The sequence below is a fragment of the Coregonus lavaretus genome, assembly GCF_964263955.1.
Source record: "Coregonus lavaretus genome assembly, chromosome: 3".
NCBI lineage: Eukaryota > Metazoa > Chordata > Actinopteri > Salmoniformes > Salmonidae > Coregonus > Coregonus lavaretus.
The window spans coordinates 23,832,435-23,848,231 of record NC_139990.1 but is presented as its reverse complement, the minus strand read 5'-3'; the positions used below and the strand labels follow the sequence as shown (position 1 = coordinate 23,848,231).

Here is a 15,797-nt window from a genome sequence, read left to right as displayed (position 1 = left end):
TCCCAGAGCCAGGGTGTGACAGTACCCCCCCCCCTAAAGGCGCGGACTGCGACCGCGCCTCAACTTGAACAAAACAGGGGAGGGCATACTTCCTCGGCGGCGGTTCTGGCTCCGGCCTTGCCACTCACCCTCCAATAAACCCCCCATAGCGCCCCTGGTCCAGTCTGGCCCCGCTGGCTGGAGCTGAACTGGACTTAGCAGGAGCGGTTAGCTTCAGCTCCATAGTGGAGCAGTTGACCGGTACCTTACCAGGCACCGGTGACCCAGGCACGGGTTGTGCTGGACTGACGACGCGCACCCCTGGCTTGGTGCGTGGAGGAGGAACGGGCCTTACCAGGCTGACGACGCGCACCCCTGGCTTGGTGCGTGGAGGAGGAACGGGCCGGACCAGGCTGACGACTCGCACCCCTGGCTTGGTGCGAGTGGCAGGAACAGGCCGGGCCGGGCTGGCAACGCGCACCGTAGACTTGGTGCGAGTGGCAGGAACAGGCCGGGCCGGGCTGACGATGCGCACCATAGGCTTGGTGCGTGGAGCAGGGACAGGCCGGGCCGGGCTGGCGACGCGCACTGTAGACTTGGTGCAAGTGGCAGGAACAGGCCGGGCCGGGCTGACGATGCGCACCATAGGCTTGGTGCGTGGAGCAGGGACAGGCCGGGCCGGGCTGGCGACGCGCACCGTAGACTTGGTGCGAGTGGCAGGAACAGGCCGGGCCGGGCTGACGATGCGCACCATAGGCTTGGTGCGTGGAGCAGGGACAGGCCGGACCGGGCTGGCGACGCACACCGTAGGCTTGGTGCGTGGAGCAGGGACAGGCCGGACTGGGCTGGCGACGCACACCGTAGGCTTGGTGCGTGGAGCAGGGACAGGCCGGACTGGGCTGGCGACGCACACCGTAGGCTTGGTGCGTGGAGCAGGGACAGGCCGGACTGGGCTGGTGACGCACACCGTAGGCTTGATGCGTGGAGCAGGGACAGGCCGGACTGGGCTGGCGACGCACACCGTAGGCTTGGTGCGTGGAGCAGGGACAGGCCGAACCGGGCTGTGGAGACGGATAGGAGACCTGGAGTGAAGAGCGGCCACAACCCGTCCTGGCTGAATGCCTACCCTCACACACTCTGTGTGAGGCATTCGCACAGGACGTACAGGGCGGTGTACCCGTAACCTGGTGGCCTTCTGAATCCGCCCCTTTTCTGCCTCCGTCAGCCCCGTCGTCCATGCCGTGTGCCCCCCCTAAAAATTTTCTGGGGTTGCCTCTTGCCTGTCCGACGTTGACCCGTTTGGCGCCGCTGCTCCTCTCTACGGCGCGCCTCCACCGTCTCTTCCCACGGACGCCGATCCATCCCGGCCTGTATCTCCTTCCAAGTCCAGGATCCTTTCCCGTCCAATATCTCCTCCCATGTCCAGGCTGCCTGCTCCTGGACACGCTGCTTGGTCCTTGTTTGGTGGGTTTTTCTGTCACGATCGTCGTAAGGAATAGACCAAGGCACAGCGTGATGAACGAACATGGTTAAACTTTATTATCTTTAGTGATAATAGACCACAATAACCAAAACAAGAAACGACTCGTGAAGTCCACGGTAACAATGACCAACACGGAACAAAAACCCACAAACACAAAGGGAAAACAGACAGTTTAAATATGGCTCCCAATCAGAGACAACCAACGACAGCTGACACTCGTTGCCTCTGATTGGGAGTCACTCTAGCCAACATAGAAATAAACACAACAGAATGAACACACCCTGGCTCAACATATAGAGTCCCAGAGCCAGGGTGTGACAGGAGTTAACAGGGTTTTTCACATTTAGCTGTGTGTGTTTTGAGATCAATTGAGTCAGATTAAAATCAATGCATATACATATTTGCATAAATTAATCTGAGGCCGGGGATATACAGTGGCTTGCGAAAGTATTCACCCCCTTGGCATTTTTCCTATTTTGCTGCCTTACAACCTGGAATTAAAATAGATTTTTTTGGGGTTTGTATCATTTGATTTACACAACATGCCTACCACTTTGAAGATGCAAAACATTTTTGTGTGTGAAACAAACAAGAAATAAGACAAAAAAACAGAAAACTTGAGTGTGCATAACTATTCACCCCCCCAAAGTCAACACTTTGTATAGCCACCTTTTGCAGCAATTACAGCTGCAAGTCTCTTGGGGTATGTCTCTATAAGCTTGGCATATCTAGCCGCTGAAATTTTTGCCCATTCTTCAAGGCTAAACTGCTCCAGCTCCTTCAAGATGGATGGGTTCCGCTGGTGTACAGCAATCTTTAAGTCATACCACAGATTATTTCTTTAAACAATGGCTTTTTTCTGGCCACTCTTCCATAAAGCCCAGCTCTGTGGAACGTACGGCTTAAAGTGGTCCTATGGACAGATACTCCAATCTCCGCTGTGGAGCTTTGCAGCTCCTTCAGGGTTATCTTTGGTCACTTTGTTGCCTCTCTGTTAATGCCCTCCTTGCCTGGTCCGGGTGTTTTGGTGGGCGGCACTCTCTTGACAGGTTTGTTGTGGTGCCATATTCTTTCAAATTTTTTAATAATGGATTTAATGGTGCTCCGTGGGATGTTCAAAGTTTAAGATATTTTTTTATAACCCAACCCTGATCTGTACTTCTCCACAACTTTGTCCCTGACCTGTTTGGAGAGCTCCTTGGTCTTCATGGTGCCTGTTACGAACCCCATGGCTTTACACGTCTAGGGTGGATGGACAAGAGACCCGTAACATAATTCATGCAAATTAGAATCGTGACATGGAAACAGTGAGAACAAAAACTAAACGACAACCATAAACTACCGTCAAACATAAAATGTTTATTCTGAACACACAGTAAAGGTTTGGGAAAAAGGGCTGAGCAGGACCCAAGAAATGAAACAATAGTGTAAAAAAAAACTAAACTGATCTTGCCTGCCTCAAGAACCGCTAAGCTACTGCTAATCATACAAAAATTACAGTGGGTGGTCCGCTCAGGTCTAACTAGTGTTTTTAGACAGTTTTCTTCCTACGGGTAATGTATGCCCAAGGGCAACTTGCTTAAATCCCCCTTTTCCCAGAAACACACAACAAAGTTACCAAACAGAGTAACCAGCAAATGAGTGAGTACACAAAACACAGGACACCACAGTATTAAAACAATGGGATGTGTAATTGAAAAACCAGAAACAGGTGGTGCAATGCAGAGGAATGTCCACTTATTGGTCCACCTCAGCAATCAGCAGACACTCCAACGACCACCAATCAGGAACATACAGGACACCTGTGATTAGGGCAGAAGGAGAGGAAAAACACAAAAACACACAGGATACCTACAGTGGGGAAACCAATTGTCAGTGGGGAAACCAATTGTCAGCCACCAATTGTGCAAGTTCTCCCACTTAAAAAGATGAAAGAGGCCTGTAATTTTCATCATAGGTACACGTCAACTATGACAGACAAATTGAGAAGAAAAAAATCCAGAAAATCACATTGTAGGATTTTTAATGAATTTATTTGCAAATTATGGTGGAAAATAAGTATTTGGTCACCTACAAACAAGCAAGATTTCTGGCTCTCACAGACCTGTAACTTCTTTAAGAGGCTCCTCTGTCCTCCACTCGTTACCTGTATTAATGGCGCCTGTTTGAACTTGTTATCAGTATAAAATACCCCTGTCCACAACCTCAAACAGTCACACTCCAAACTCCACTATGGCCAAGACCAAAGAGCTGTCAAAGGACACCAGAAACAAAATTGTAGACCTGCACCAGGCTGGGAAGACTGAATCTGCAATAGGTAAGCAGCTTGGTTTGAAGAAATCAACTGTGGGAGCAATTATTAGGAAACGGAAGACATACAAGACCACTGATAATCTCCCTCGATCTGGGGCTCCACGCAAGATCTCACCCCGTGGGGTCAAAATGATCACAAGAACAGTGAGCAAAAATCCCAGAACCACACGGGGGGACCTAGTGAATGACCTGCAGAGAGCTGGGACCAAAGTAACAAAGCCTACCATCAGTAACACACTACGCCGCCAGGGACTCAAATCCTGCAGTGCCAGACGTGTCCCCCTGCTTAAGTCAGTACATGTCCAGGCCCATCTGAAGTATGCTAGAGTGCATTTGGATGATCCAGAAGAGGATTGGGAGAATGTCATATGGTCAGATGAAACCAAAATATAACTTTTTGGTAAAAACTCAACTCGTCGTGTTTGGAGGACAAAGAATGCTGAGTTGCATCCAAAGAACACCATACCTACTGTGAAGCATGGGGGTGGAAACATCATGGCCAGACGGAAGCCACTCTTCAGTAAAGTCACATGACAGCCCGCTTGGAATTTGCCAAAAGGCACCTAAAGGACTCTCAGACCATGATCTGATGAAACCAAGATTGAACTATTTGGCCTGAATTCCAAGCGTCACGTCTGGAGGAAACTTGGCACCGTCCCTGCGGTGAAGCATGGTGGTGGCAGCATCATGCTGTGGGGATATTTTTCAGTGGCAGGGACTGGGAGACTAGTCAGGATCGAGGGAAAGATGAACGGAGCAAAGTAGAGAGAGATCCTTGATGAAAACCTGCTCCAGAGCGCTCAGGACCTCAGAATGGGGTGAAGGTTTACCTTCCAACAGGACAACGACCCTAAGCACACAGCCAAGACAACGCAGGAGTGGCTTCGGGACAAGTCTCTGAATGTCCTTGAGTGGCCCAGCCAGAGGCCGGACTTGAACCCGATCGAACATCTCTGGAGAGACCTGAAAATAGCTGTGCAGCGACGCTCCCCATCCGACCTGACAGAGCTTGAGAGGATCTGCAGAGAAGAATGGGAGAAACTTCCCAAATACAGGTGTGCCAAGCTTGTAATGTCATACCCAAGAAGAATTGAGGCTGTAATTGCTGTCAAAGGTGCTTCAACAAAGTACTGAGTAAAGGGTCTGAATACTTATGTAAATGTGATATTTCAGTTTTTGCAAAAATTTGATTTCTAAAAACCTGTTTTTGCTTTTTCATTATGGGTTATTGTGTGTAGATTGATGATTGAAAAAGTATTTAATCAATTTTAGAATAAGGCTGTAACGTAACAAAATGGGGGAAAAGTCAAGGGGTCTGAATACTTGAATCTGGCATAGTTTGCATTCGCAGTCAGCTACTTTATGCTACGGTTACTTTCACATTGATGTTGGTATCTGAACTCGGCCTTGATAGCGTGTATTGTGCATCTATTTCATGTTGCACTGTATGCACTGTTCCACAAGTAGGCTAAATGAGTCAACGTAGCCTATGTATGATGAGATTGAGTAGTACATTGTACACGCCATTCCACATTGTACACTCCAAACCTAATATATACAGTTGAAGTCTGAAGTTTACATACACTTAGATTGGAGTCATTAAAACTCGTTTTTCAATCACTTCACAAATTTCTTGTTAACAAACTATAGTTTTGGCAAGTCGGTTAGGACATCTACTTTGTGCATGACACAAGTAATTTTTCCAACAATTGTTTACAGACAGATTATTTCACTTATAATTCACTGTATCACAATTCCAGTGGGTCAGAAGATTACATACAAAAGCCAGACTAGGGTTTGCAACTGCACATTGGGACAAAGATCGTACTTTTTGGAGAAATGTCCTCTGGTCTGGTGAAACAAAAATAGAACTGTTTGGCCATAATGACCATCGTTATGTTTGGAGGAAAAAGGGGGTCGCTTGCAAGCCGAAGAACACCATCCCAACCGTGAAGCACGGGGGTGCTTTGCTGCAGGAGGGGCTGGTGCACTTCACAATATAGATGGCATCATGAGGAAGGATAATGATGTGGATATATTGAAGCAACATCTCAAGACATCAGTCAGGAAGTTAAAGCTTGGTCGCAAATGGGTCTTCCAAATGGACAATGACCCCAAGCATACTTCCAAAGTTGTGGCAAAATGGCTTAAGGACAACAAAGTCAAGGTATTGGAGTGGCCATCACAAAGACATGACCTGAATCCTATAGAACATTTGTGGGCAGAACTTTAAAAGTGTGTGCCCGCAAGGAGGCCTACAAACCTGACTCAGTTACACCAACTCTGTCAGGAGGAATGGGCCAAAATTCACCCAACTTATTGTGGGAAGCGTGTGGAAGGCTACCCGAAACGTTTGACCCAAGTTAAACAATTTAAAGGCAATGCTACCAAATACTAATTGAGTGTATGTAAACTTCTGACCCATTGGGAATGTGATGAAATAAATAAAAGCTGAAATAAATCATTCTCTCTACTATTATTCTGACATTTCACATTCTTAAAATAAAGTGGTGATTCTAACTGACCTAAGACAGGGAATTTTTACTAGGATTAAATGTCAGGAATTGTGAAAAACTGAGTTTAAATGTATTTGGCTAAGATGTATGTAAACGTCCGACTTCAACTGTACCTAATATTGAGGTGATAATGTCTGGGGGACATTTTTGTTTGTTTTTGCTGTTCTTCAAATAGCATTTTAGAGTTTTAAAATTGTGTAGAAGTACAGTAAATGAGCTTCAACTGGTGGGTGTATTTCTAATCACCCCACTTTGACATACCCTAGTTTTTTTTTTTGACAGTCATTGACTGAGTTTGACTCTTATGACTGTAGGATCTCCTCACCCTCCAGTGATAGCATCTGGTCTGAAAGATCGTAATATTGGTTCTGAAATTAGGACGAGCTCAAAACAGCTCCATTACCACAATAGAGTCAAAACTCTTTCCCTCCTCTCCCTCCCTTAAAGTCCTATGCCAGTCTCCTTTTCAGCTAATTTATCACCTGATTTACTTCTCAAAAGGCACATCTCAATAGGTGGTCCAGGTGTACTCTGATATGGTACAAGTGTGTTTTTTTTTTTTACCTTTATTTGTGTGTGTGTGTCTGTGTGTCTGGAGGCTATCCTCGTTTGTTCTGTATTGTTCCTCAAGCAACTGGGGAGGCCGATGACATCAGAGGGCACCATCAGACCAACTCCTTGAATGGCCTACTCCACTCTCACTCAAAACATATTTTTTTGACCTGAAGTTTGTGTACATTACAGTATTTATATGTGGGATATTGTTTTTCAACAGCAAAAGTTTCAAAATAGCTGGAGTGTGTCTTTAAGAGAAGAGTATAATAATGACACAGAAATGATCAACACCCAACATCTCTCCAGTTACCTTTAACAACATTTATTACAGTCAGCATAGGAAAATATATTCACATTAGTTGTTGTTGGCATCATTTTGTTTAGCTCTGTTTTTTTTAAGGAAGCATAGATGTAAATGTCACAACTCTGAGACGATGATTTAGAAAAAACTACTCAAACAATTTCAAACAAGGGCATTCAGAGTTGCACGTATAAAATCACTAACATGTAAGGTGCAATTCTTCATTATCAAATCAGGATTCTGTTTTTTATGTGCACACCAATTATAAATTATTTAATCTTCAGATATAAATAAAGTGCAAAACACAACCTGGGGGAATATAATGTTAAACTAAAATGGATAACTTAACACATCCCATTTTTAAACCCTTAGTCAATACATTTTATGTTTTGACGTATGATTTCTAAGCTAGGAGAGTAACCGTTTTTTTAAATAGAATCTTAGAATAATAGAATTAGTCACATAAAACCATGCATGGACAGATTTTTTTTAACTGGAAGTGTCTTTGAAATTCAAAGACATTCATGTTAAAACTGCACTTCAAATGACCTGTACAATGAATGAAACTTTAATGACTCATATCAACAAAAGCACATTTGATAAATAATGTTTTCATAGATTTGATAAAACAACAATAGCAAAATGACTAATTTGCAATCTTCTTATTGCATGACTCAAACAAACCGCAAAGCAAAGCTATGAAGCTACTTAACCACTACATAGCTAGCTGGGCTAGTTTACAGAGGGTTACCACCATCATCAGAGCATCTACAGAGCTTGACCGTGGTCGTCATGGTGTGGTTTGACCGCCAGTTAAGGTCAAGGCACCGCTACCCGGATCCCGATCCTTATCTTTGATTCTCTGACCCGTTTCTTTTGAGCACCGTGGCTCCACAGTGAAAGTTCTCCCACGCATTCACTTACTGCAATACTAATTTGACTGCACACTAAAGGACATGTACTTATTTAGGGAAGAGGTTACCCATGTGTGTCCCCTGGGCCTACAGTTTATCAGTAGTTTTCATTCAAAGTCAAACCCACCTCTTACTGATATTAATTGTCTAATACATCTCTGAGATAATTGCTAGCTCATACTCCAATGTCATCAACGAGGATAAGGTGAGTTACTATAACTATGCACATGTAATTAACAATTAACAGACCAATAGAATATACTAGATGAGGGGTGGCCAACCCTCCTCACAGGGAGCTACATTCCAGCTCTGCTCGAACACAACTGATTTACCTAATCATGAGCAGCTGATTAGTAGAATAGAATCAGGTGTGTAAGAACAGGACTGGTACAAAAGCCTGCCAGCAAGAAGGTAGCCACATGTATGTCTATGGTTGGTCACCCCCGTACTACATACTGGTCAGGGGAGAAAATCTATTAACAGGGTTTGAAGACAGACATAGGGAATCCCTGTTTTCCCGGGAAATAGTGTAGTGTGTAGACAACCTTGAGTCCTCACCATTACAGTACCAAATGTATGCACCATGAATTTACATCCAGTTTGTCTCTTCATAAGCCCATAGCTTACAGAAGGACAATAACATGGCATAGGCTAATAATAAAGTCAAATTCCGTAGTGCTTATTCTCAATGAAGTCAAATTTGACCATCAACTCAATTGAAAAATAAAGCTAACATCGCTTCTTCATGTTTTTAATCATTGTTTAATTCCTAGTAAATCACTACTATTATCAGTTATAACTAACAGGCTTTTCCCTTTTTGCTTTCTTCATATCAGTGCAAATATTCTTGTGATTTTATTCCAAAAGGGCTGAGGCTGGGGATTACAAATTGAAATCTCCCATTGTCAAAGGACGGAAAGTATAATAAACAAAACAAATAACCAGCCTATTTAAGGTTGATCATACTTTGGATGATATGCTGGGTTTGGATAGAAGGGTATCAATATCTTACATTATCATGTACTGCTTATGTATTGCAATATACCTCAGTTTAGCACCAAAGATGTACAGTTGAAGTCGGAAGTTTACATACACCTTAGCCAAATACATTTAAACTCAGTTTTTCACAATTCCTGACATTTAATCCTAGTACAAATTCCCTGTTTAAGGTCAGTTAGGATCACCATTTTATTTTAATAATGTGAAATGTCCGAATAATAGCAGAGAGAATGATTTATTCCAGCTTTTATTTCTTTCTTCACATTCCCAGTGGGTCAGAAGTTTACATACACTCAATTAGTATTTGGTAGCATTGCCTTTAAATTGTTTAACTTGGGTCAAACGTTTTGGGTAGCCTTTCATAAGCTTCCCACAATAAATTGGGTGAATTTTGGCCCATTCCTCCTGACAGAGCTGGTGTAACTGAGTCAGGTTTGTAGGCCTCCTTGCTCGCACACGCCTTTTCAGTTCTGCCCACACATTTTCTATAGGATTGAGGTCAGGGCTTTGTGATGGCCACTCCAATACCTTGACTTTGTTGTCCTTAAGCCATTTTGCCACAACTTTGGAAGTATGCTTCCAGGCACTGAGTTTGAAGGTAGGCCTTGAAATACATCCACAGGTACACCTCCAATTGACTCAAATGATGTCAATTAGCCTATCAGAAGCTTCTAAAGCCATGACATCATTTTCTGGAATTTTCCAAGTTGTTTAAAAGGCACAGTCAACTTAGTGTATGTAAACTTCTGACCCACTGGAATTGTGATACTGTGAATTATAAGTGAAATAATCAATCTGTAAACAATTGTTGGAGAAATTACTTGTGTCATACACAAAGTACATAACCGACTTGCCAAAACTATAGTTTTTTAACAAGACATTTGTGGAGTGGTTGAAAAAAACGAGTTTTAATGATTCCAACCTAAGTGTATGTAAACTTCCGACTTCAACTGTATGCACCCCTAGGCTGAAAGTTTGGCAAAGGGTGGCTAAGCAATAGTTGTCTCTGCCAGACAGTTTGAAAATGGTACAGCATCCAAAACGTATAAAAAAAGGGCTTGGCAACCTACATTAGCATCAGGCTAAATCATTTACAAAATCAACGCAAAAATTTCAAAAGTCTCTTTGCCGCACTCAAGGTTTTACACTAGGCTCGCAGGTTTGTGCTTTGATGCTTTCGCCTGAGGTGATGTAAGTTCAAAATACAAAGGCCTACTTAACTACAGTTTGTCATAGTCTAGCCTATATGGTGTCTATGTTTTGTAATCTACGCTAAGTCGCTAACAGGAAGTGCTGTAATAATGGCATCATGCCCAGGTAAGTGCTCGCGTTGCGTCACACTCCAGCTTAGTGGGTTTGGAGAAGGGGGGCAATCTCACAATCTTGTCACACAATTTTTTACAACACTGTGGCAGACCCAGTTCTGATGCTTGACGGGGGGATCATTTAAATGCAGCTCCACCAGCAGCGAGTCATGCCTTCTCCTTTACTCTGGAAGTCTATTTGAAAGCACAACTACAAACATCAACATAACACAACCAAAGATATATATATTTTTAAAATGCTTTGAGGGGAGATCCTCTCAGGGAGAGTAGCACTTAGAACCTCGTAAGGTCCGAACCCGTAAATACCCCCTTGTCGTCATCAGAACTACAAAAAATCTGATCTCAGGAGTACGGAACCACCTTTATCGCTCTCTTCGCTCACAATTACAAAGACAAACATGCAGTTAGAGTCACAGCAAATAGTTATAAATGGAAGGTCAACAGGGGTTAATAGTGTTTTGGCTTCATCGATCCTTCTTGGCTCTCTGCGCTGCCCATCTCGGATTTCCACCAATCGGGGAGAAGATGCTACCTGGGAGAAGATGATTGGGGGTGGTTATCCTCACCCTGAGGGTAGTATAAAGTCCCTTAGTGCTCCCTAGTCTCTGGGACAAGGAGGGTGAGGCTCGAGACTGGAAGGGCCATGACTAGGTTCTTTAGAGCTGTCATCGGGCGTGGGGCGGCCCTCCGAGCTAGCCTGGGCGGTGGGGGTTGGCAGATCGTCCGAAGGCTCCACGGGGGTGAGGGTGATCTCCACCTCCCCTCGATCCTCCAGCACAGTGGACAGGGGCAGGCGGTGGTGGGGGGTAGACTGGGAGTTGTTGTTCTTGGTGATTGGTCTCGGGGCCCTCTGGATGACCTCTACCATGGCCCTGCCCATGTCCCAGTTTGTGTGACTGGTCCCTGGCAGCAGCAGCAAGGGCCGTGGGTCAGTCTCGAGCACCACGCCCCGATGCGCTGGGTCGCCGGTGTCCGCTACCGAATGCAGCTGGCCTAGCACCAAGGCCTGCTGGTCCTGGAATACGACCTCCACCACCTGGGAGGAGGAGGAAGAGCAGGCTTTCTGGATCACCCCTCCAGTGAGGGACTTCATGATAGGGGCTTGGTTGACCGAGGGTAGGGGTGGAGGGGGCGGCTGCGGAGGGGCGGTGTCTTCTGGCCGTGGCTTCCTGGGTCGTCCTCGTTTCCGTTTGGCCGGTGTGCCTCCTGGCCCGGGGCCCCGGCTGACTGCAGCCGGAGCCTCGGGGGCCCGTTTGGTCGCGGCGCGGGCCCTCTGCACCACCGACGTTGGTGCCATGGTGACCGGCGGGGCTTTTTCCCTATCGGGGTAGGAGAGGCTGACGCTCTGGGGGAGGATCATGACTGGGAGAGCGCCCCCTTGCTGCTGGGGCAGGGCAGTCATTGTGATGACCTTCACGCCACCTGCGTCTTTGGGCGCCAGCGACGGGGGTGAAGAGCGCACCGAAAGCTGGGACTTTTCCGGGACAGAGCTGCGAGGCAGGATTCGGGGCAAGTGCTTCATCAGAGCCTCAACCTGCGATTCGCGACCCCCCGGGCGTACCGACTCCACCCCTTTAGTTGGCTTGTCACTGGACTGCAGTTTCCCTGGCAACAACTGATCCCCAACTTCTTTATCCCTCTGAGAGAAACAACATCATTGTGTTACATAAACCCAATATGAGTAGATATGGCTCATTTTTACTAGCTACTATGATTACAACTTCCAGCCCAGCAGTATGTTCATGTACTATGCATTTAGTCTTTGAAAGGGTATTGTTGATGCACTCACTACCTTCGCTTCAGAGCTGCTCCCTTCCGTCTCTGGCCCACCTCCTTTGGATGGTACTGGGTTCTTCTTGATCACCTTGTGGGGCTTTGCAGGACCTCCTGTGAGACAGAGAAAAATCACAGATGATTACAAGAAATTCCAACCATAAGATGGTTGCGGATGGTATTGGAGATGACTGAACACAGTGTAACGAGGACGACTGAACACAGTGTAACGAGGACGACTGAACACAGTGTAACGAGGACGACTGAACACAGTGTAACGAGGACGACTGAACACAGTGTAATGAGGACGACTGAACACAGTGTAATGAGGACGACTGAACACAGTGTAATGAGGACGACTGAACACAGTGTAATGAGGACGACTGAACACAGTATGATGGAGATGAGGACACTGAGACTCACCTGCCATCGCGGCAGAAGTGACGAGTTCAGCCTGGCTGCAGCGCGGGTTGACGATGTGTTCCTGCACTAGAAAACGGGCGATCTCGACCACTGTGTCAAAGGAACGCTTGAGGATCTTCTGGGCCCAATCACAGATGAGCTCACAAGCCGCCTCCGTCACCTCTTGCTTGTAGGTCTGCACCAGCTCCGTCAGCTCCGACTACATGGACGCACAGCCTTAATCACTACTGACAGTCATTTTTGCACTTAGCTATAGCAAAAGCAATGGTAGTGTGCTATCATAGAACCAGGAAGTGCAGTTGGCTAGTCATACATACCGGGTCGTTTTTCAGGTCCAGGTTTGGCAACAATGGCATGTTTAGCACCGTCTTCCTGCGGATTCCACTATAACAATACGTGTCAGCGGAAGAGTTAAGGAAGAACTGTAGACAGAAAGGGGAACCCCACCCTCTCCACTTATCAATAAACTATGGTAATACTTGTTTGAGCCTTTGTACTCCGTGGCATCATTCTATCCACATTTCCCGCATTGTGCAACAATATAAAAATAGGATACAAATAGGATGCATTGAAGTATAGGTGAATCCCTGAATTCCATCCAGCATTCAGGGAGCTGCTTGAATACTTAATTGCAGGTGTCAATGCAGTTGTGCTTAATTTGCAGGTGTCAATGCAGTTGTGGCACACAAAAGTAAAATTGTGTTAAAATGCTTAAAGGGCCTCCCAAAACAACCTCCTGACAGACTGAAAGGATATTTGGATTGTCCCCTTCCACCGAGCCTCCGGGCTTTGATGTTGGGGAAGATGTCACGGATGATCTTCCCAAAGTTAGCAGCACTCAGAGGCCGGTGCTGCAGGTTTTCACAGTATCTCCTGGGGGATTAGAGGGCAAGAGATCCTAACATTAGCTGGGTCGTTTTCATTACGGCACACCGTAGCAAAGTGTTTGCAACGGAAAATGAAAATGAGCATTTATTATTGATGTCCAGGTAGTCCGGGTTCACAAGTACATTTGTAATTCACAGTCACAGCTGTGTCTCATGACATGAACTTACTTGTATGTCTCGTAGACGTCTTGCTTGGGCAGGCAGGTGTCTGCGTGTTCCTCCAGGTGGCTACGGATCCAGTTGCAGGTGTGCAGCTGGTCAGCTGTGTTGAATGAGCTGGGGTCACTGCTGCTGCTGCTCAGGACAAACACAACAAAGCTATCAGTACATCTCAGCAGCCATGTTTTGCTGATAAAACAATATATTTTTCTTGTGGCGGAAAAAAAGGGACAGTTCAATGTAGATATTTTGAAACAAGTTAAGTCGGTGAACATTAAAAAAAATTCAAAGAAGGAGATATGCACATCCCAAATGTCTCAACCGGTGCTGGGCCCCCCTCCCGAAAAAGAAAGGTGAAAAGCCAGCACACGGTTCATGTTGCTGCTGTTTTATTCCAGCTCAAACATGCATTGCTGCACTGGCAATAATAATAATAATCAATGTGCACTCACATTTTGGCAAGCAACTAAATAACAATCACACAATTTCAATCATTGTGTTATAAACATTTATAACAGATTTGTAAACTATTAACTAAATCATTTAGAGTTTATAAAGTATTTATAATAGCATTTATGAATCGTTTTAAGTGTAAAGCGTTACTGGGGAAAAAGTCAGTATGTGACTGGGTTATTGAGCTTTGTATAGATGTTGACAATAACGCCCATGAAAACGTGGACCTCTTTCCTTACCTTGGCAGTGTTCTCTCCTCCAAAGCTGACATCGATGCAGAAATACACCACCGCCTAAGTTGTGCCAGCGGGGCCATTGCCAGACTGAGAAAAAGAGTTTGGGGAATTTGGAGATGCGTGCAGGTTCGAGATACATAGATCTGCATGATCTGTTGAATCTTTGCATCTCAAACGCACACAATAACATCCAGATCAAAACTAAACTCCTTGTCTACAAACCTTAAACCGCCAGTAGGTAGGTACAGTACACCCCCTATCTCTAACGGACTGAATGGAAATCAAACTAATGGAGGAAGGCCATCCACGGTGGGGCTGCACATCATGAAAAAGACCTCCACCATGCCACTGAGGACAAGCGGCAACAACGAAAGAAGAGGCTGAACATCACCCACTATCACCACACACACTGGCCTCTTCAGTGGGATTTGTGGGTCATAAATCAGCCTCTTCAGTCATCTGAAGAGCCACAAATATGTCCCTCCAGGAGGACAATCATACAGTGCTAGACCCAGAGTGATTGCTAATGATAATGATGCTCACCTTTTCTCCCCTGAACTGGGGCCAGAAGGCAGCTGGAGGTAAAGGTAGAGTTTGTCGTTGTCAGAGAAGCGCTGCACATCTTGCTGTGGGTAGGAGAGACATATGATAAAATCTGGGTCTTAAACCATTCATAGACAAGGCAATTCATACACCGTGCAATCCCAAAGATGTCTTGGCACTCACCAGGATAATGTCCACTTTGCCCTGTACATTCTTACTGCGAAAAAAAAAAACTATTACAGTTAGACACAAACAAATTTCTGAAGACTTTCTAATGACACTGATGGATGAGCTGTATGAGATAAATGGCAGGAAATGTTGGAGAGGGTGCTGATACTACACAATACTTTATTGTCCATTTTGATGATTTAAGCAGTGGCTGTGTGGACAGAGGGGTGGGACTTACGAGATGTTGCTCTTTAGTTTCTGCAGCAGCAGGCTAGGCTCTGTGTCTCCCTCTCCTGAGTCCAGCCCCTCCTGCTTGGAGGGGTCCGCCTTCAACCTGTCCTCAGTCATTGTTTGCTCACACAGCGGTGGCAAACACACCCTGAGGCCTCTGAAATTAGGAGAGGAAGGTAAATGTGATAACACTGTTCTAAGCACTGTGGGATTTGCTGGGGGCTGTCATTTGACATTTTAAAAGGAACTTTTAGATTTAGTTGACGATGGAAAATCTATCCCTCCACATCCAATAATGCTGGTTATTGGACATGCACAATGTTAGTGAATTTTCAACTGATAAGCTGCCCAACAAGACAGAAGAAGCCTTCATTTCATTCCATTTAAATCGAAATGGAAACTGACAATACCAGCTTTTTAGGAAGGTAACACCCGAGGATCATATCTGACTATGATGATGGTAGTACTAATAGGAGTTAGTTTCTGATGAAATTCACCAACGGAGTGGAGCAGAGACCATGCTTTGTGGAATTCAGCTC

At 45.4% G+C, this 15,797-nt stretch overlaps 1 protein-coding gene across 1 annotated transcript; it reads right to left on the bottom strand.

The window, feature by feature from the left end:
* Nucleotides 1–10,922: 10,922 nt before the first annotated feature.
* Nucleotides 10,923–15,409, bottom strand: LOC311113189 (DNA-binding protein RFX5-like). Its single transcript, XM_084156384.1, has 10 exons — nucleotides 15,266–15,409; nucleotides 15,043–15,076; nucleotides 14,860–14,942; nucleotides 14,320–14,403; nucleotides 13,637–13,762; nucleotides 13,323–13,454; nucleotides 12,899–12,965; nucleotides 12,582–12,780; nucleotides 12,178–12,272; nucleotides 10,923–12,024 (listed from the first exon to the last, which is right to left on the bottom strand). Exons 1-10 carry the CDS (start codon nucleotides 15,373–15,375, stop codon nucleotides 10,984–10,986), a joined length of 1,971 nt encoding a protein of 656 aa, XP_084012510.1. The 5' UTR covers nucleotides 15,376–15,409; the 3' UTR covers nucleotides 10,923–10,983.
* Between the last annotated feature and the right edge of the window lie 388 nt (nucleotides 15,410–15,797).